The 22,262-nt window shown below is 47.1% G+C and overlaps 1 protein-coding gene across 1 annotated transcript in view; it reads left to right on the top strand.

The window, feature by feature from the left end:
- Positions 1–22,262, top strand: part of PLXNC1 (plexin C1) — a 163,134-nt gene that overhangs the window by 36,070 nt on the left and 104,802 nt on the right. Inside the window, exon 4 of the mRNA XM_010340165.3 lies at positions 3,210–3,310. Coding sequence (XP_010338467.2) covers positions 3,210–3,310 — 101 coding nt within the window. The remainder of the gene's footprint in view (positions 1–3,209; positions 3,311–22,262) is intronic.

Genomic DNA, 22,262 nt, shown 5'->3' with positions numbered 1-22,262 from the left:
AGTACTGACTGTGCTCCCACATGGAGCTGATAAAATTCCAACCCGAAGCAAAGATACTTGACATCTTGCTTCATCCGTGCATGTTTTTCCATTCAGTTTTTTGAAATATTGCAAATAGCTCATAAGCGCCCATTACTTCCTTCATGGATAGTAATGGAACCCCAGAACTCAGGACTCTAGGCTGGGAACTGCTATGAAAAGCCACCAGGGTTTGATGGGTTCCCACTTTCTAGGAAGCAAAAAGTTCTAGTCTTTGATCATTGAAAGCCTAAAGTCCTGGGGAGAGCTTTTGACTGGGCATCAAAGCTGATTAGCCCTGCATTCTTCATTTAGGATTACTGCTAGAGATTCTATTATTTGAACTCTGGCTAAGCAAATATAACCCCTAAAGAGACAAAGCCCAGAAAAGGCTCTTTCCTAGATTCTTGGGGAGATAGGAAAAGCCAAACTAATAAACTATGAGATATCCATAAAATGGTATGATCTGGGGCCACTAAAAGTAATCATATGGAGATATATGCATTGATGTGGAATAGTCACTAAGGTGTATTATTAAATTAGAAGAACAGGTCTATGTAGTATTTAGTGTTCTCTCTCTCTCTCTCTCTCTCTCTCTCTCTCTCTCTCTCTCTCTCTCTTTTTTGGAGATGGAGTCTTGCTCTGTCGCCCAGGCTAGAGTGCAGTGGTGCGATCTTGGCTTACTGCAACCTCCACCACCCAGATTCAAGCAGTTCTCCTGTCTCGGCTCCCTAGTAGCTGGGACTACAGTCACACACTACCATGCCTAGCTAATTTTTTTTTTTTTTTTTTTTTTTTAAAGTAGAGACGGGGTTTCACCATATTGCTCAGGCTGGTCTCGAACCCCTAACCTCAGGTGATCCACCCACCTTGACCTCTCAAAGTGTTGGTATTACAAGAATAAGCTACCTTGCCCAGCCCTCTCTCTCTTTTTTGAAACAGAATCTCACTCTGTCGCCCAGGCTGGAGTGCAGTGGTGCGATCTTGGCTCACTGCAACCTCCACCTCCACCAGGTTCAAGCGATTCTCCTGCCTCAGCCTCCTGACTAGCTGGGATTATGCCCAGATAATTTTTGTACTTTTGGTAGAGATGAGGTTGGCCAGGCTGGTCTTGAATTCTAGTCCTGAAATGACCTGCCCACCTTGGCCTCCCAAAGTGCTGGGATTACAGGTATGAGCCACCACGTCCGGCAGTGTCCTCCCTCTTATACAGAGTTATATTTGCGTGTTTATATATACTAATAGTTCTCAGAGAATATTCTGGAGACCCATATTCCACAGAATGCTCTGAACAAAAGTGGTCCCATGACCAGCTGTTACTCCTCCTGGACTACCGTGGGGCTCAGCATATTCAAAGGCTCTTAAAAGCCCTGTGCTAAGGAAACCTGTTTTGCTTTTTCAGCCTAAGGTTTTACATTTGTTGGATCGTGGAACCCTTTTCTTGTATAATAGCAGTAACCGATACTTATGGAACATTTAGTACTTGTCAGACAATGGTTTGTAATAACCCCATGAAGTCGGAAGAACCATCACCATTTTACAGATGAGGAAACAAGGTTAGAGAGATTGCATGACACTTAATAAATCCTCCACTGTTACAAAGGCGTTTGTGAACTACAAGGAAATACCCACATTCTGGTTAATTCCGGCTGAGGATCACGGACTGCCGGCTGCCTCAGTCAGCAGTGTTGGGGACTATGAAATGGAAGGGCATGGTTGTCCTCTGTGAAGTCAACTTGAAACTGAAGGCTCCACCTCAGGATAGTCCCTGTTTTCCTCACAAAGTAGAGGAAAACAGAGAACTCCCTTCTAGAACTCTTTACGTCTCTAACCTGCTAAACAAGTTATTTATACTTTCTAGCATGTACAACTTCCTGGCATAAGGAGGTCTGCAAGTTCCCTTCCTACCTGCTGTGTGGTTTTGCCTGCGGAAAGCTCGCGGTGTGATGCTCAGCTATTCCCTGCCTGTTACTACCTGGCTTGGAGGCTCTGACTGGCTGCCTAGATGTCTGGGCCTGCCCAACTGGGGTGGCCTCTTTGTGGGCTGCTGCTTCCTGACAACCGCAAGAGGCAGCTCTAGGGATGGGGAAGTGATGTGGCTACTCCCCATGTTTCTTTTATTTTCAACTCCACTGGCGGGGTGTAAGCAAGCAAGCCGGGAGCTGAGGTGACGGTGCTGCCCCTGGCAGGTGTGTAGGAGGGCCTAGCCCCTGGTCCTCTGCATTTCCATAGTAAATGCCAACCTCCTGCTGACACTCCTGGGGCAGAGCCTTTGCTTTTCCCTAATGCTCATTTCCAAAGTGCCGTTGGCCACACGTGGACTGTCTCTGTATGAAAACCAGGCAACCTGATTGCACGATCCCTATGGAAATCGTCATTAGCAGATTGGAAACCCAACTGCATGTGATTGACCTGAAGGAGCTCTTAAAATACAAATTCCTGGCCGGGCATGGTGGCTCACACCTGTAATCCCAGCACTTTGGGAGGCTAAGGTGGGTGGGTCACCTGAGGTCGGGAATTCGAGACCAACCTGACCAACATGGAGAAACCCTGTCTCTACTTACTAAAAATACAAAATTAGCCGGGTGTGGTGGTGCATGCCTGTAATCCCAGCTACTCAGGAGGCTGAGGCAGGAGAATCACTTGAACCTGGCAGGCGGAGGTTGCCACGGGCCTAGATCGTGTCACGTGTCATTACACTCCAGCCTGGGCAGCAAAAGCAAAACTCTGTCTCAAAAAACAACAACAACAACAACAACAACAAAAAAAAAAAACAGACTCCTGGCCAGACACTGTGGTGCATACCAGCAATCAGCACTTTTGGGAGGCTGAGGTGGGAGGAGCACTTGAGCCCAGAAGTTTGAAACCCGCCTGAGCAACATAGTGAGACCCTGTGCCTTTAAGAAAAAAATCTTTTAAATAAAAAAATACACATTCCTAGGCTCCGCCCCCAGACTTAGCAAGAGTCTCTGTGGCAGAGGCCGGGGAATATGCACTGTCAGAAGCTCCCCAGGTGATCCCGATACGACTTCATGTCCTAGAACTTGAGACCCGCTGCCCCGTGCCAATATGGAGGTGTTCTGAGTTCAGGTTGATACATAGGCTCTTTTTGGCCTTTGTCAGATAAGGTGTTGTCGTTTTCCTGCTGCTGCTTTTAACTCCGTCTGAACCACTGTCCTCTTTCTTTTTAGGTGAGGAGAATTCGTGTTGCAAACTGCAATAAACATAAATCCTGTTCGGAGTGTTTAACAGCCACAGACCCTCACTGCGGTTGGTGCCATTCGCTACAAAGGTATCTCCTGAATTCTTTCTCACCAACTCGCATTTTCGAATGCCTCATGCGGCAGAACACTTGTTGCCCTACTTTAACGATCCGTTCCAGTGACCTGAGGGAACTGATGTCTTCCTCGACTAAAATCTCCTTGTGCAATCCTAATGAATTCCCGAAGATGTTTCCAGCCGCGTCCGTGCTATTCAATCACTGGACCCGGGGGCTCCCCAGTCTGCGGGCGGGAGGGGCAGGTGTGCAGCCTTCGGGAACAGGGGGGCGAGAGCAGGCAGGTTTGGCTTTTACTTTCTCCAGAGTTCTCCAAGACTCGAGAGAGAGGCAAAAGGTCCCCCCTCCGAGAAGATAAAAGAATAGAGATGTTTGAAAATTTTTCAGATGCGTCTACATCATGTCACGTATTCTGTTCGCTCCGCGGAAGCCTCGTTATTGATGGCGCTGCCTCCTCATGCGCCGCGCAGCTGTGGGCCTGATGTACAATCTCAGTCTCCGGGCAGAATCTGCCCAGCCTGGTCTGGAATGACGATGTTCACGACCCATCTAGGCTCAGGGGCGACTCGGAGCGGCTTCCCCGCCATGGCAGTCTCCTAGCGTCGCTGGGCCTGGCCTGGTTGGATTCGCCGTCGCCATGGCAACCCAGTACTGGGGCTCTTGCCGGAGAAGCAAAGGAGAAGAGAGCCTTCGCTGCAGCTCAGGCAGGAAAGAGAAAGAGAGAGAGAGAGAGAGAGAGAGAGAGAGAGAAAAAACCATAACAGTGGCTGTCAGTTTGGTGCTTTCAGTTTTCAAAGGTGAAAAGGATAAGAAAGAGCAGAGCAGGTGGAGAGATGCTGAAGGCTGAACCAGGGGACAGTTTGGGGATAGAAAAGAGGAGGAGGAAGAGAATTGGGGACCGGTGGGGGAGTCAGCCAAGAGAAATGAAGGGAGACGGGGAAACGCAATACAAGCAAGACGTTTAGGAAACAAATGACAAATATGGGGATGGAATTAATTAAGAGTTCACGGGGGAAGGCACAATCCGAGCTGTAGCAAGAGGAATAATTGGCCCTGCCATTTGCTACGCTTCCTTACCGGGCTGTTTCCGTCAGAGTCACTGGCAGACAAACGAAGCAAGGGCCAGGAAAATGCTCATGAATAATTCACTGATCACGAACAGGATTTATTTGTTGCACACTCACTGAGCACTCTTGCCATAATCTTTTAGATCCATTCATTTATGTAGCATCCCTATTTGTAGAGCTGTGTACAGGAGTCAATTCGATAATGGTGGCGACGGTGGTGGTGATTAAATAACCACATGGAGCTAGTGGTTACTGCATTGACAAGCTCAGCTCTGGCGCTCGTGGGAGATGTCCAAGCCAGTGACATGAATTTGGGAGTTGGTAGTATTTTAGATGGTACTTAGAGAAGCCTTGAGACCAGATGAGGGAGTGAGTGTTGCTTGAGGAGAGAAGTTTGAGAACTGAGCATTGAGGGGCTGTGGTGTTTAGGGATTGGGGAGAAGAAAGGGAAACAGAACAAGAAATGAGGAGGGAGCGTCAGAATGGGAAGAGGAAAAACTGGAGAAGGTGGTCTCCTGGAAGCCAAGGAAAGAAAGGAGGAGGCAGCGATGATCTGATGATCCGATGATCCACTGGGTCAGATTCAGCTGAGAGGTCAAGCAGGAGAAGAAAAGAATGAATCCACGGCACTTAGCAGGTGACAATGGGTGACTGCTGGGAATGTCATTGTTAGGAGTGGCACTCAATTCACAAGAGACAATGGGAAGATAAGACCTTAAGCAGGGACAGCTTAGAGGAGCTTTACTGAGAAAGGCAGCCAAAAAAATGAAGCAGACAGTAGAGGAGAAAGTAGAGGCCAAAGAGCTTTGTCTTTTTAAGATGTGTGAAATAACAGTGCATGTCTGCGCTGTTGGGAAAATTTCAGAGAGGGAGAGAAGGATGATACAGGAGAGAGAAGAGTTGGGGAGTGCTGTCTTTCAGCAGGTGGAAGAAAATAGGACCTAGTGTGGCAGCGGGAAGGCCAGCCTCAGACAGGAAGGACCATTGGCCCCTCATCCTCAGTGATGGGAGGGAAAGGAGGGAATCTGGGCCCAAGCACTGGGAGGTGGCAGAGGCCTGTGTGTAGTCTTCTCCTATTGCTCACATTATTTTCAGTGGCCTAAGGCCATTGAGAGTGAGGTGGGGGAGGACGCACTGGAGGTTTGAGGAGAAAAGAGAGAGGAGTGGACTGGAAGAGTGGGAGAGAGAACAGAGTAAGGAAATACTGAAGGGTAGCCAGGCAGCACTGGGGCCCACTTGAGGTTGGTGGTCTTGTGTTTGAAGTGAGTGGCTTTGTCTTTCTCGAGCTGTGTTCAGCTCCGGTGGTGTAGCTGTAGACTCAGAAAAGTTAGCTTTCGCCAGTTTGGGGGCTTTGCCAGAAAATACATCAAGAGGGGAGAGTGTGGCCAGGGAGCTGATGGAGCATGTCAGGGATGGGTGACGATATTGACGTGGATGTTGATTCATATAATGATGGCCTCTGGGCTCTAAGGAGGGAAGTAAGGACCTGACTAGGGCAGGGACGTGAAAAGATGGCAGAGTCTGTCTTGGAGGTTGAAGTTGAGTTTCAGGATTGTTGGGGGCGAGCGTGGTGGCTCACGCTTATAATCCCAGCACTTTGGGAGGGCAAAGCGGGTGGATCACTTGAGCCCAAGAGTTTGAGACCAACCTGGGCAACATGGCGAAGACATCATCTTTACAAAAAATATAGACATTAGCTGGGTGTGGCAGAGTGCGCTTGTCGCCCCAGCTACTCGGGAAGTTGAGGTGGAAGGCTTGCTTGAGTCTCGGAGACAGAAGTTACAGTGAGCTGAGATCACGCCACTACTTTCCAGCTTGGGTGACAAAGTGAGACCCTGTCCAAAAAAAAATTGTTGGAACTAGAGAACTGGAAAGAGGAATTGTTGGACGGTGGGGGCTTGATATTGAGGTCATGGAGGGGTGGAGTTATTGGCAATGACAAGGTCTGCCATATGATTGTCAAGATCATTGGCAGAGAGGGGTCAAGGAACTGAGGTGGTTACCAGAGTACTGAATGGCTCCATCATCTGTGTGGAAATCACAGTCACCAAGAGAGTGAGGAGCTACATATTCGAGGAACAAAGGAAAATGGCTGGGGCTGGGGTGTTCTGTCACGATCACAACGAGGAGGGACCTGGGCTGGTTTGAGCTGAATGCATGGGGAGGTGGTTTGCGCTGATGGCATGTGATTGAGCTTCCTCGAAGCTGGGGAGGAAGTGTTGGAAAGAGAGAAGAAGGATCTTCCAGAAGAGGCTGCAAGACACAAGTAGTACACATAGATGAGGGAGAGGAAGCAGCCAGGCCTTGAGAGGGGGGTTGGGGAAGCTGTGTCCTCGAGGGAGAGATGGTTTCAGTCCTATCGAGAAGGCGAAAGGAACAATCCGAGAAGGGGTTGAAGACATTGGGGCTTCTGTTGATAACTGGCTATGAGTTCCAGCCTTTTGTTTGTTTGTTTGTTCGTTTTGAGATAGGATCTGTCATCCAGGCTGGAGTGCAGTGGTGCAATCCCAGCTCACTGCAGCCTACCCTTCTCTGGGCTCAGATGATCATCCCACCACAGTCTACCAAGTAGTTGGGACCACAGGTGTGTACCACCATGCCCAGCTAATTTTTTTTTTTAATTTATATTTTGTAGAGATGGGGTTTCACTGCATTGCCCAGGCTGGTCTTGAACTCCTGGGCTCAAGCAATCCTGCCTTCTTGGCTTCCCACTGTGCCCGACTGAAAGCCTGCTTTTGCTCTTGCTCCCTCACCCCTATCCAACGTGCTTCAAAAGAGTGATTCATTTAAAATCCAAATCGGGTCAGGCCACTCCCCAGCTTAATACCCTCCCCTGGCTTTCCATCTTAGAACTCAGTCTGGGCTGGGCATGGTGGCTCACACCTGTAATCCCAGCACTTTGGGAGGCCAAGGCAGGCATATCACCTGAGGTCAGGAGTTTGAGACTAGCCTGGCCAACATGATGAAACCCCATCTCTGCTAAAAATGCACATATTAGCTGGACATGGTGGCGTGTGCCTGTAATCCCAGCTACTGGGGTGGCTGAGGCAGGAGAAACACTTGAACCCAGGAGGCAGAGGTTGCACTAAGCCGAGAGCATGCCACTGTACTCCAACCTGGGTGACAGAGCAAGACTCTATTTCAGGAAAAAAAAAAAAAAAAAAACACTGTTCGACTCCCTTGCTGCCAGGGCCTGCATACCAGGCTTTCTGTGATCTGGCCTTTCACCACTTCTCTGACCTCTTATACCTTTTTCTCCTTTGTTTATTTAATCCCAGACATCCTGATAGAAGACTATGCCAACCATGTTCCTGTCCCGGGGACTTTGCATGTGCTGTTTTCTCATTCTAGCACATTCTTCCCCACATCTTTTTATGACAGACTCTTTCTTGACTACCTGGTCCTAGAACACATATCTGTCTCAACCTGCCTCCCCAGTCTTCAGGAGCCTCCCCTCACTTACAGTGACATGACTGTTTTATTTCCTTCCTGGCCCATCACTATTAGGAATGACCTTACTTCTCTACCTCTCCCTTTATTGAAATGTGCTAAAAAATAATAATAATAATAAGTTAAATGAATGAGATGGGCTGAGTGATTGGTAAACTCCACCAATAGCAGGTTGAGACTTGTGCCTTAGGTCTTATAAGACATTCTGGAGTCATGGAGCGATGGCCCTTCACAGCCACGTCAGATCACTTGGTTGCAAACTGGCTGGATTCTGGCCTATGGTGAAATGAAACTAAGTCTCAGATCCGTGACTCATGTGAAGCTCCCAGTACCATTCAAAATTAGGAATTCTAAAGGGGGATGTTTCCTTATAACGGCAGAGCCTCCCACTGTGTTTATTTTAAATGTCACAGATTTATTTAGAAAAATAATTTCTTTTCTCTGTTGAGAAGGTTGAGTTTTCTTGCATACGTGTCTAGAAGGTGGAATGGGCGGGGAGAGGCAAGAACACTGTCTTTGCTACCTTTTGATCAGATGTTAAGAATAGGCATCCAGGCTGGGCGTGGTGGCTGATACCTGTAATCCTAGCACTTTGGGAGGCCAAGGCGGGCAGATCATCTGAGATCAGATCACTTGAGATCAGGTGATCTCAGCCTGGCCAACGTGGTAAAACCCCATCTCTACTAAAAATACAAAAATTAGCCGGGTGTGGTTGCACATGCCTGTAATCCCAGCTACTCAGGAGGCTGAGGCAGGAGAATCACTTAAACCCAGGAGGCGGAGGTTGAGGTGAGCCAAGATCACACCACTGCACTCCAGCCTGGGTGACAGAATGAGACTCCATCTCAAAAAAAAAAAAAAAAAAAAAAAAACATCCAGTATTCCAGTATAAGCAGATAAAAAGCAATTAGATAAACAATGAGCTCTAAAATGTCTAGTATTTTATTGTTGGAACCTCAGATCCAACCTGTGCTGAATTTGTCTGTGTGGGTGGAAAGTGAATTTTTGCAGGCTGAATATCTTGGGTTTGGAAGCAGTTTCTCAGTTTCTCCCATATTGCAAAGCATGGCACATGTGTTCAGTTACGGATTTCCACAAAACTGGCAATCCCGAACCAATGAACGGATGAGGTTCCAAAAGTTCATTTGCAAGTTTGTTTGGCATGCAGAATGCATTTTCCTGCAGAAACAATGTCACAAATTAAGGATTGATTCCCAAGCCAGCCCATAAAATTCAAAATTATTTAATTTCAACAAATATTTATTGAACACCTAATGAGAGCCTAATGCAGGGTGTGAGATAGCTAGGTGGTACTGAGAAATTGGATGCCATTCTTGGCTTTAAAGAACTCGCATGCTAGCTGGGAAGGCAGACCCAGCAGTGGCCAACATTCATTCATTCAATCCTACATCCAATTACAAAATTTTTTAAGCACATCAGTGTGCTAAGCCCTATGCTCAGTGCTCAGGGTATAGTTCTGATCTATACAGAGCTTGCAATCTAATGAGGGATATAGATAATGTGTATCTGTTAGGTTTCTGCCCTAGTAATGCTGCATAACAAACAACTCCCAAATCCTTAGTGGTCTAAAAGAGCAAACATTTATTTACATTTATGTTTCTTGCTCATGAGTCAGCCTGTCAGGTATGGGAAGAAGGGTGGGGTCAATGTCAAGCTGAAGGTTGAGTTCACGTCTGTTTCTCATGTTTCTCATTCTGTATGTGCTCTTCTTATGTGGATAGAAGTGGCATGAGAGACCAAGCTAAACTATACAACATATTCTAAGCAGCAGCTCATGTCATACTGACCAATATTCCATCGATAAAGCAAGCTGCATGGCCAAGCCCAACATCCATGGAGTAGGGAAATAGATTCCATCTACTCTAGTGGAAGATACTGCAAAGTGACCTGGCGAAAAGGTAGTGTGGGTGTGTCATTCTAGTACAGAATGGATTGAAGAATTGGTAGCAATAATCCACTCTGTCAATAAGTAATGGAGATGAATGAATAGAGTGTCACAAAGGCTAGCATGGGGGAAGCGTAGGATTTCATAGGGGCACATAAGAAATATCTAACCCAACCTTAACAGATCAAGGAAGGTTTCCTGGAGGAAGGGGTATCTAATCTGAACCTGAAGGGTAGGAGGGTATCAGCTAGGTAAAGATGAGGCAGGGAAAGCTGGTGGAGGGGTCAGGCTGTACAAAGGCCAGGAGAGCTTGGCCTGAAACTCAGTATGGATGGGTGTTCAGGAGAGCTGAGGGGTGTTGGGAGATGAGGGTAGCAAGATAGGCAGAGGCAGATGAAGGGAAGGCTCTGCAAGCCACATTAAAGAATTTGAACATTGTTGGAAGGACCTTGCAAAGCCATTGCTGGGCTTTAATTAAAAGTGTGACCAGATCAGATGAGTGTTTTAGAATGAGAACTCTGGGGTGCAAGGTGGATCGGAGGGGACTGAGAAAAGCTGGCAGATCAGTTAGCAGGTGGCTGTAAACCAGCAAGGGATGAAGGACTGAATTAGAGTGATAGTAGTGGTGAGGGAAGGAAGTGGGTGGATTAGAGAGCTATTTGGAAGATAGAATTGACAGGGCTTAGTGATTAATTGGATTCCCCTTTGAGTCTGACACACTAAAAATAGGGCCGTAAAATGAAAAATAAAATCTCAAGGTGGCCACTGTTTTTCTGGAAGATGTATTCTTTCTCCTTTGATCTCAGTCTTCATGAAGAAAACAAAGAAGTGGTAGCCATACGTACACCTGATTCTTCCTGTGTCCCGGCCACGGCGCTAGGCAGTAGGTTGGACCTTGAAAGATGGGTGCCTGAGCCAAATGTGGGAGGGCTTTTGAGAGAAACCAGCACTGAGTGTCAAGAGTGTGCAGTGGGGTGAGTTATTGCACTGAAATTGGTGTTGAGATTATAGAGGAAGGAGTGCAGGCATCTGGATGGGGTGACCAGATGGAGAGAGGTGCCGGTTACTGAGTAAGGAGTGCAGAAGGAGTGGCCTGTTTGGGCTGTGTGGGAAATGCAGGGAGCTGACTTCCACACTGGCAACATGGGCAGGGAAGCCTATGAGGACAGAGGAAAGGTCCTGTATTAGCCTGTTTTTGTACTGCTATAATGAAATACCTGAGACTGGGTAATTTATAAAGAAAAGAGATTAGTTGGCTCATGGTTGTGCTGGCTGTACAGGAAGCATGATGCTGGCATCTGCTCAGCATCTGTGGAGGCCTCAGGAAACTTAAAATTATGGTGGAAGGTAAAGGGAAAGCAGGGCATGTCTTTTTTTTTTTTTTTTTTTTTTTTTTTAAGATGGAGTCTTGCTCTGTTGCCTAGGTTGGAGTGCAAAGGCACAATCTCGGCTCACTGAAACCTCTGCCTCCTGGGTTCAAACGATTCTCCTACCTCAGCTTCCTAAGTAGCTGAGATTACAGGTGCATGCCACCATGCCCAGCTAATTTTTGTATTTTTTAGAAGAGATAGAGTTTTACTATGTTGGTCAGGCTGGTCTCAAACTCCTGACCTCGCAATCTGCCCACCTCGGCCTCCCAAAGTGCTGGAATTACAGGCATGAGCCACTGCACCTGGCCTGGGCACGGCTCACGTGGCTGGAGTAGAAGGAAAGGGGGTGAGGGAGGTGTCACATACTTTTAAACAACCAGATCTCAAGAGAACTCAGTCACCATCACAAAAATAGCACCGAGGAGACAGTGCTAAACCATTCATGAAGGGTCCACCCCTGTAATCCAGTCACCTTCCAGCAGCCCCACCTCCAACACTGAGGATTAAAATTGAACCTGAGATTTGGTGGGGACATAGATCCAAACCATATCAGGTCCCAAATGCATTTTGCTTTGGTTGAAATCTGGGCTTTGTGCAACCTGCCATTTTCTTCTCTCTGCCACTTCTCCTCTTCTATAATGTGGCATTAATAATTGGCCAGGTGTGGTAAATATGCTGGGATTACAGGCACGTTGGGAGGCCGAGGTGGGTGGACCACTTGAGGCCAGGAGTTTAAGACCAGTCTGGGCAACATGGTGAAACCAACTCTACGAAAAATAGAAAAATTAGCTGGGTGTGGTGGTGCATGCTCCTCTGGAGGCTGAGATGGAAGAATCATTTGAACACAGGAGGTCGAGGCTGCAGTGAGCCATGATTGTACCACTGCACTCCAGCCTGGGTGACAGAACGAGACCTTGTCTCAAAAATAATGATAATAATACTAGTACCTTCCTCAGAGGTTTGCTAAGAGGATTAAATCACATAAGGCACGCCACTGCAGGCCCAGTGCCTGGCTCCTGGTACGCAGTGAAGTCATGTCAACTGTTATTTGTGGAAGCTCAAGGAGGGAGTCATTTCTTGTCCCTGAGGTTGAGAAAGGCTTCAACGAGGAGGTGGGTGGCCTTAAATTTGGGCCTTGAAGCCTGACTAGACCCTTACCAGAGGAAGAGCGGTCAGGAGGCATTTCAGGCAGAACAAGCACAGTAGGGGGTCTGTGCACTGGCTCTAGAAGGAAGGATGTGGGTGGAGGTGCTGGGTGGGCTCTCAGCGTGGACCTTACTAGTGGGTGCTGGGAACTAATGACAGGGTTGAAGCAGAGGCCTGCCACCGCCATATTTGTGTTTTAAAAGCATTATCTCGCTGGCAGTGTGGACGATGAACCACGATAAGCCACGCGTCGGCTCTCCCAGCCTCCCACCCCACCCGTCCTGGGTGGCCCTCCTCTGGTGTGCTTTGTAAAGAGTAGGTTTGGGTCACATCTCTTCCTGAGTCATCTACTTGGTGGCGGTTTCTCTGATTTCACGCACCTCGCCTGGGAGAGGTGTGCATCTCCCGATGCCTCCCTGGGGCTCCACCTGCTCTGGTTTTAGTCCCGTGATGGAATCAGGGCTGGGTCCCCTTCAAAAAACGGACCCTGTGGGAAAGACCACACTTGCATTCAGCTTCCCTTCCCTTCGTGCTCTGCCCCATACAAGGTACGCACAGGTGGAGGCAAAGCCCCCAGGCCTGCTGCTTGTAAGGTATCTGTGCGTGCCTCTCAATTATCTGTACAAATTTAACGTTCACTCCATATCTTCCTACATGTTGCCTCCATGTTGACAGTCGGAAGACCTTCAAGCAGCCCCTGGTGGCTGTTTTTAGATCTTCAGCTGTGGTTAGGCCGTTCCACGCACGCGACTGTGAAAGAGATCATTTCTCGCTCGGCCTAACAGCAGGGCCCTGTGGTCAGTCTTCCTATCAGACTTTCTGAAGGGTTGGAAGTAACAGAAGGGTATTTTTAACGCACGAGAGAAAGCTGCCATCTGAATGCTAAACATATTTGTCCCCAACACTCTAGAGTAACAAACAGAAAGAATTACATGAGTTGCTTGTGGACACATCCCAGCTCTTTTTTTTTTTTTCATTCTGCTCTCCTGTCTTGAAGTTTCTTCTCCAAGTGACACCCCTTCCTCAAGCCCCCCAGGCCTATCATTAACCCTAAGGGGACCCTCCCCACCTTCGTGATAACTGTGGTTGGCCTGAAACTTGACCGGTCTAATCATGGTGCACAGTAACTTACGGCCGTATTCTTCTGTAGCCTGAGTTAGTCTATTCGCCATCATGAGAGGTGAGCTGCATACAGCAGAGAGGGCCTGATGTGGCTTAGATGTTCAGTCTCCTCCAAATCTCATGTTGAATTGTGACCTGCAGTACTGGAGGTGGGCCTGCTGGCGGGGGGAGGGCGGGTCGGGTCACGGGGGTGGATCCCTCACGAATGGCTTGGTGCTGTCCTCGCAATAGTGAGTACGTTCTCGCTCTGAGTTCACAGGCGATCTGGCTGTTTAAGAGACTGTGGCACCTCCCGCCTCACATTCTCGCTTTCGCTCTGGCCATGCGACACAGCTGTTCCCCCTTCACTTCCACCATGAATGGAAGCTTCCTGAGGCCCTCCCCAGGAGCAGACACAGCCCCTGCTTCCTGTATAGGCTGTAGAATCATGAGCCAATTAAAGCCCTTTTCTTTAGAAATTATCCGGTCTCAGGGATTTCTTCATAGCTATGCAAAAAATGGACAACACAGGGCCACGGAAGGCTGTGCCGTAGAAAAGTCCACGTGGACATGACTGCTCCTCATTCAGAAGGCGGCCGCAGTGCCCCTTCTGCAGGAAGCCTGCCTCGAGTCCGGGCCTGGCCAGGAGACAGTGTGTATGGGTGCAGGGGAATATGCTTATACACCAGACGCTACCTTGCCTGTCCTGTGCCATGTTCCGTTTAGTCCTCCTGGTACCCCATGAAGTAAGCACCATTACAGTCCCCACTTCATAGAGAAGAGAACAGCCTTAGCTGGTGTACAGTTTCCCACAGCTGCTGAAACAAATTCCCACAAACTTAGCAGCTTAAAACAATACGCGCTTGTAATCTTGGAGGTCTGGAGGTCACAAGCCTGCAGTGGGTTTCGCTGGGCTGATATCAAAGCATCGCCAGGGCCGTGCTCCTTCTGGAGGCCCTTCTTTGCCTTTTCCAGCTTCTGCAAGTGGCCAGCATTCCTTGGCTTATGGTCCCTTCCAGTGGCTTCAAAACCACAAAAACAGTGTGGCATCATCAGATTACATTGGACCCACCCAGAGAATCCAAAACAATCTCCACATTCTCCAGTGCAACAGCATTGAGAGGTGGGACCTTTCGGAGATGATTAGGTCATGAGGACTCTGTCCTTATGAATGGATTAATGACATTGTCACAGAAGTGGGTTAGTTATTACAGGAGTGGGTTACTTATCACAAGGGTGGTTCCCCCCACTCCCTCTTGTGCTCTCTTGCTCTTCCACCTTCCACCATGGGATGATGCAGCAGGAAGGCCCTCACCAAATGCAGGACCCTTGATCCTAAACTTCCCAGCCTTTAGAACTGTAAAATACAGATTCCTTTTTTAAAGATATAAATTTCCCAGTTAGTAGTATTCTGTAATAGCAACACAAAACAGACTGAGACACCATGCAAGGTGACACAGTCACAGGTCCCAGGGACTAGGACGTGGACATCTTTGGGGCCATTATTCTGCCTACCACTGGTTGTACAAGTAGTGGAACCAGGATCCAGCTCTAGGCTTGGCTGCGACTCCTAAGCTCTCACTACTGCTAGAGTGAAACAAAGAGAAACAAGCAAGGGACATTATCCCTCCGGGCAGTGGGTGGAGCGGGGGAGAGGCTGGAGCAAATGGCCCTAATTAGGGAGCATTTGTGATAACTGCTATGCATAAGAAAGACACAGCACTCAGGGCCTACCTGAGTCGTAGAAAACCTTTCGTCTTAAAAGCTTAGAAACCTGACCATTCATTTAACAGGCATTTATTGAGCACCTGGTATGTGTCAGGCACTGTTCTAAGCACTGGATTCTAAGCGCTAGCAGTGACCAACACAGATCAAAACCCCTCCACACGTATGTCCGTTGCAGCACTATTCACAATAGCAAAATCACGGAATCAACCCAAATACCCATCAGTGATAGACGGGATGAAGAAAATGTGGCACATACATACCATGGAATGAAAAGGAATGAGCAGCCATCAGAAGGAACGAGATTATGTCCTTTTGGGACATGGATGGAGCTGGAAGCCATTATCCTCAGCAAACTAACGCAGGAACAGAAAACCAAATACCACATGTTCTCACTTACAGGTGGAAGCTGAGCAATGAGAACACATGGACACAGGGAGGAGACAGCACACACTGGGCCCCGTCAGGGGGTAGGGTTGGGGGAGGGAGGGCATTAGGAAGAATAACTAATGCATGCGGGCTTAATAGCTAGGTGATGGGTTGATAGGTGCAGCAGACCAGCCTGGCACACGTTTACCTGTGTGACAAACCTGCACGTCCTGCACGTGTCCCTTTACGTATCCTGCACATGGAACTTAAAGAGAAAAATCCCTGCCCTCATGGAGCTTCTTCTAGTGAGGTGTTTTTGTTTCCCAAGGCTGCCATAACAAATTACTACTGACAAATGTGTCCTCTCCCAGTTCTGGAGGCCAGAAGTCTAAAATGAAGGTGCCAGCAGAGCCAGGCTCCTTCCGAGGCTACGGGGGCAGGTCCTTCCTCACCTCTCCCAGCTCCGGGTGGCTCCTGGTATTTCTTGGCTTGGGGTAGGATGACCATCTCTGCCTTGGTCTTCACGTGACCTTCTTTACCATGTCCAGGTCTCCCTCTCCTTTCTCCCAGAAAATTCTCTGGGACATGCTAAATCCAGGAGGATTTCATCTCAACGTCCTTAACTCATTACATCTGCGCAGACCCCGTCTCCCCATAAGGTCACATTCTGAGGCTCTGATGGGCATGAATTTGGGGGGAACAGTCTTTAACCCACGACATGAGGGAAGATGGACAGTGTGAAAATAAATGAGGAAAGAGAGAACACGTCAAAGGGTAAACAGGGCTATGAAGAAAAACAAAGCAGAAAAAGGAAATGGGGAGTGCTGGTTGGAGGCGGGGGTGGGGGGGGAGGGCTAAATTTAAACAAGGGGCCCTGGAAGGCCTCAGTGAGAAGGGGCACATTCCGTTTTGTGGCTGTCCCCCTTCATAGGCTATTGCACTATCGAGTGAGACAGAAGAAACTTCCTCCTTTCCTTCCAATCCGGGATGTGTCCTTGTGCAGATCTTAAGCTTGAGGTCTGTGTGGTGACACTTCTTTATGGTCCAGTGCGGCTCTAATGACAGCGATAATGACAATAATGGGATTGGGGACGGCCCCGCCTTCTCTTGTGAGGACCCCATTGTGCCGACTAATTGCGCAGAAGCAAGTAGGACAACTATCTGTGGGTGGAAGCGAAGCGGTGGGGAGCAGAGAGGAGTATGTTCTTTGGGCCTCGGGGAATTACTGAATTACCGGGGCATAGGCTGAATCCATGCATCTGGGTTACTGCGAATGCTGGAAGGGATTTGGGGGGCTTTCTAACACCAGAAGGGGTCTGGGAGTCAACCTGTCTCCCGTGGGTTCTCCACCTCCTTCTTCTGCTGTGAGAGGAGCTATGAGTTCTACTTCTTTCAAAGCAGAAGGCGAAGAGGGGATAACAGTGTGAAGGGGCACCTCTCCAACTTGGTGTCCCAGACAGTTGGCAATGGTTGACGCTGAGAGAGTGCTCACGTGCTTAGAAGCCAGGGTTGGTTTTTCGTTTAGTGGAGCTGGTGATTGAGGTTCTCGGACCTCAGCCTCCACCCTGCTTACCTGCACCGTCTCTTTAATGGTTTAATGGATGCTCTCGGACTTCCAACAAGCACCACTAAGAACATCCCTTTTAGTAAATATATGTTGTAATGGAATAGATTTTGTCTGAAATGACCTTATCTCAGGCAGCATGCACTTTCATAAGAATGTATTGATTGGCCTTTAAATATTCCTCAAATGTTTCACTTGTCTTTGTAACCTAGTATTTGTCCTGTTCCCAGTGTCTCCTCCGTATCCAAATACAATGTTCAGACCTTCACTGGAAGCCTTCCTGCCGGTCTTTTTTTTTTTTTTTTTTTTTTTTTTTTTTTTTTTTTTTGCTTTTGTAACTTTTTAAACATTTCAATGCTTTTATTCTGCTATCTAGAGGGTGCAGTTTCGGATAGGCCAAATGTGGGATTTGACATTGCTTTCAGGAGGATCGGGTTTTAATATCATTGCCATCTGTTTAGTGGTGGGGAAACTGAGGCCCAAGGGGCAAAGGAATGTGTCCCCTGTTACAAGGGAGTATATGGGAGCACAGCTTTGAACCTAGACCTTTCTGACTCAAGAGGCATCGGTATTTTCCCGTTTCCATGTTGCTTTTTTTTTTTTTTTAATGGCTCCCCTAAATTATCAGTTCAAGGCTTGCATTTGGAAATATAAAACACCAATTTTTAGTACACTCATCGTCCGCAAAAGAGCCCCATGGGACAAAGGCCACGAACCCCTTTTGTGTGAGGGTTTCAGTCTGCAAATGTGTTTTATGTGTGCTAAATAGCTCAGTTTCAAGACAAAACCTGGTTTTCCACCACGCCAGTGAACAGGCCAACCTAGTGAACAAAAATCAATGAAACGATTTCTGCTGGTATCACTGAAACATATACCAGAATTTAGCCATTTTAAAATGTCCTTCTTAATCCAATTCAGCCACCTTTTGTTGAATCGCAGTCATGGGCCAGGTCCTGTACTAGGCCCCGGGGGAAACAAAGATGTATGAGGGTCTGCCCTGGAGAAGCTCACCGGTGAGTGTGGGAATCATTTCAGTACACCTTGCAAAGTACTCTAATAGCTGGTACTCAAGGCATGAAAGGACTCCAAAGAACCCTTTTGCATTTGGGAGGAAAGAGATTTGTGATTAAGAATCTTCCAAGAAGCCTCGACCTGTGTCTGCCTTCTCATGTAGAAAGGGCATGTTGGGCGTCGAGCTGTGTGTGAGCAGCGCCAGAGGTCCTCTGATCAGCTTCATTGCCCAGAGCCCTTTCTCGTCACCACCATTTGTCTTTGGCTTATGTCACCCAAGTTTTTGCCTAAATTCTCTGTTCCATTTGCTCATATAATAATAACTAACATTGATTGAGGCATTATTGTAAACTCTTAGAACAGATGTACATTTTTCTCCCAGCTTCATCAGGTGAAAACTATTATTTGCATTTCTGCAAATGGAGAGCCTGTGACGCAGAGAGGGCACATGGCTTGCTCGAGGTCACTGGCTTGCAAACGGTACAACCACTATCCGCCTTCCTTCACTAAGTTCTAGCCAAGCTGGTCTATTTCATCAGTTCCTTGCAGAGACCATGCTTTAAGTGCACTCAGATACTTTGCACATGCTGTTCCTTCTGCCTGGAATGCTCTTTCCACTATTTTTTTGGATGTGTGTGTGAGACAGAGTCTTGCTCCGTCACCCAGGCTGGAATGTAGTCGCATGATCTCAGCTCAGTGCAAGCTCTGCCTCTGATTCAAACAATTCTCGTGCCTCAGCCTCCCGAGTAGCTGGGATTACAGGCGTGCACCACCTTGCCTAGCTAACTTTTTGTATTTTTATTAGAGACAGGGTTTCACCAGGTCGGCCAGGATGGTCTTTGAGCTACTGGCCTCAAGCGACCTGGCCTCCCAAAGTGCTGGGATTACAGACATGAGCCACCAGTACTGGGCCTCTTTCCGCTACTCTTGACCTGACTACGTGGTTCTCATCCTTGAATGCTGAGCTGAAATGCCATCTTTCTTGACTAGCCTGTCTAAAGTAGGTTCCTTTCTACTATATCTTTGGTTTCTGCAGAAGACATACCTCAATTTGAAATCATTTTAAATGACTGTCTGTTTATTTGGTTTTTCTCTGTGTGCCCCTCTGGACTGTAAGCTCAACAAGAAAAGAAACTTGGCCGGGTACAGTGGCTCACGCCTGTAATCCTAGCACTTTGGGAGGCCGAGGTGGATGGATTGCCTGAGGTCAGAAGCCTGGCCATCATGGTGAAACCCCATCTTAAAAAAAGGAAAAAAAATTCTTTTTTTTTTTTTTTTTTTTTTTTTTTTAAAGAAACTTAACTGGCTTATCTATTGACGTGTCCACAGTGCCAGGGGAGTGTTTGTCATCTGCTGGGCTCTCCGTTAGCATTTCTAGAATGAATGCCAGGTGTGGTCCTAGGCCCTGAGGGTGCCCAGGTGACACCTTTTCCTTTGGGGGATATACAGTCTAATTGGAGAGACAAGCAATCAGCAACTAACGCTGTATGGTGTATAGACTAGGAGCATGTGTAAATGTCATAGGGACACAGAGGAGGGAGTGACTGCTTTGCCTGGAGTCTGAGCAAACATCATAGAGGAGGGTGCTGGAATAGCCCTTGAACAAGGAATGTGATTTCACCAAGTGTGTCAGACCTGGGGGCATTCAGGGCAGTGAGAACAGCACACACTCAGGAGGGCCTGGCCTGTTGGCCCTGCATGTGTTTATCCGATGCCTGCTCTCCACGAGGCACTGTGGAATAGGTATCAGGGATGAGTATATTTTAGGAGCTTGCAGTCTAGATACAGGGATGGACTTATCAACCAAACTTACCTAGGCATGAGTTTGGAGAGGAAGACAGGACTAGATGACAGTGTCGGGGTCAGGGATGGGCCTAGAAACATGTTGCAGGCTCCAGGTGATGAAAGGCATGTAGACAGGAGAGTCTGGAATGGGAGAAAGGGTGTCATGAGAGATTTTTAAGCAGGGAGTGACATCATCAGCTCTGTGCATAAGAGTAACCCACATGTTGGTGTGGAGGTTGACAAGAGGAACAGGAAGTGGGAATGGGGAGACCTCATTTGGCTGCTGCAGGAACCCAGGTGAGAGATGAGGGGTAAGCCTGGGTTGTAGAGAATGCTTAGAATTGATAGGCCAGGTGAATCTGCATTCATCTTAAAAGAAAAAGTTTACTTTACCTGTTTAAAAAAATAAATAAAAGAATTAATAGGCCATGATCATTTGTATACAAGAGTTACCCAGATTAGCCACAATAGGCACAAAGCTTTCGAATTTGATCTGCCATGTGGATTATTACTCATTAAGCAAGGCCGGGTAGTGGTTCCCAATGTGTATGACTAGAATTTCTCATCCCTCGGAACATCCTTCAACAAAAAAGCGGGAAGATGGTATATCATTCATTCTTGTCTGGGGAGGTTACAAAGCACAGTGGCATCTTCAAGGCTCTGAGAATTCCTGCAGCAGAGAGACTTGTTTAATTTGATTTAACTAGTGTTTCCCAAGCTTCTTGGCAATAGAACCCTAATTTAATATTAACACCCAGAACCACTCCAGGAACACTGTTTGAAAAATGCTGAGGAATGGAATAAAACTTATATTTTCCTGTATGGCCATGTCTTGGGAGAATCTACCTACTATGATGTTGGCATTTGTGATGTCACTAACTTGTAAGCCTTTAAAATTTTTGAGCTATTTGGTATAATAGTAAAAGATAGATGCCAGTGCCAGCACCATGCTATCTAACCTCCCTCCACCTCCGTTTCTCAACCTCTGACGTGGAGGTGGTAACAATAACACCTGCTTCATGGGCTGGTTGTAAGGATTACTAGTTGTTGGAAATATGTTGGAAATAGATGCTCGGTGCTACAAAGAAAAATTAGCACTGAGACAAAAGATCTTTCAGCAATGCAAGTTTTACTTCCTGGACCACAGAAAGGGTACTTCCGGTAGCCATCGTGCCACAAAAGTGCAAAGAACAAAGAAATACACACACATTTATTTCTTACGCATTTGGGGTTGTCCTTACTGCTGTGTCTGATCGCTGTTGGCTGGAGCCAGACCTCACAGTCTAAACTAAAACCCGATTGGCTAACAACTTAAAACTTTTCTAAACAAGTAAAAGCAATGGAGAGCTATCACATGCCTGTGAGCAGGTCCAGCACAGATATCTTGGTTAAAGTACAAGGACATAGAATGTACTATGTGCCTGTAAGCATGGCATGTCTAACAGCTACATAGGATAGGGCTTAACAAAGTTATTAGCACACTTATTCTTTAACAAGAAAGGAAACTTTAAAAAATGAACTTCTCTGCTTCCCACACTGATTTTCAGAAATCCCCAGAAGAAGTGCCTGGCCTATGGGGACTAGGAAGGTGCTATGGTTTGAAAATGTCATTTGAAAAGCATGTGTTGGGAATTTAATCCCCAGTGGAACTCTGTTGAAAGGCAGGACCTAATGAGAGGTGTTTCGGTTGTGAAGGTTCTGCCTTTGTGAATGGAATAATGCCAATTATAGAAGGGCTTCAGGCTGCAAATTCAGTCTCTTTCTCTCATTCGTGGGCACATGCCCTCTCTTGCTTTTTCACCTCCCACCATGGTGGAAGATGCAGCAATAAGGCCCTCACCAGATGCAGGCCCCTTAACCTTGGACTCTCCAGCCTCCAGAACCATAAAAAATAAATGTCTTTTCTTTATAAATTACCCAGTCTGTGGTATTCTATTATAGCAACACGAAACAGACTAAGACAGATGGGCTCAGTCACTATTAGCTATTCTGAGAGGCAATATAGGTAGTTGATGAGACCACAGGCTTTGAGGCTACACTGCCTGACTTAGTGTGTCAGCTCCTCTGCTTACTATCTCTGTGACCTTAGGAAAGCAATATGGAACCATCTATGCCTCAGTTTCCCACATCTGTGAAGCAGGAACAATTATTGCAGCTACTTCGAGGTTTGTTGTGAATAATAAGTCAGTCAAATCATGTGAAAAGACATTGCCTGGCATGTTAGATGTTATTGCTTTAAAAAAAAATCTTCTAAATTGTCTCTGTTATTAGCATATTTTATCATGTAGATTGACTTGCAGCTCCAGTGATGAAGATCCAGTTTTTCAGCTTTTCAAGCAAGTTATTTTGGTCTTGTGTTTTGGCATTCCCCTCTTGAAGACTCTGGAGGCCTTTTATTTGGAGTTCAGTTTGTTACAGATTTCCTATTCTCTTCTATTCAGTAGACTTTGGTTCCTTCATCTCATGGACTGGC

The sequence above is a fragment of the Saimiri boliviensis genome, chromosome 7 (assembly GCF_048565385.1).
Source record: "Saimiri boliviensis isolate mSaiBol1 chromosome 7, mSaiBol1.pri, whole genome shotgun sequence".
Taxonomy (NCBI): Eukaryota; Metazoa; Chordata; class Mammalia; order Primates; family Cebidae; genus Saimiri; species Saimiri boliviensis.
Note: the sequence above shows the minus strand (reverse complement) of the source record. Positions and strands in the feature narration are given on the sequence as shown.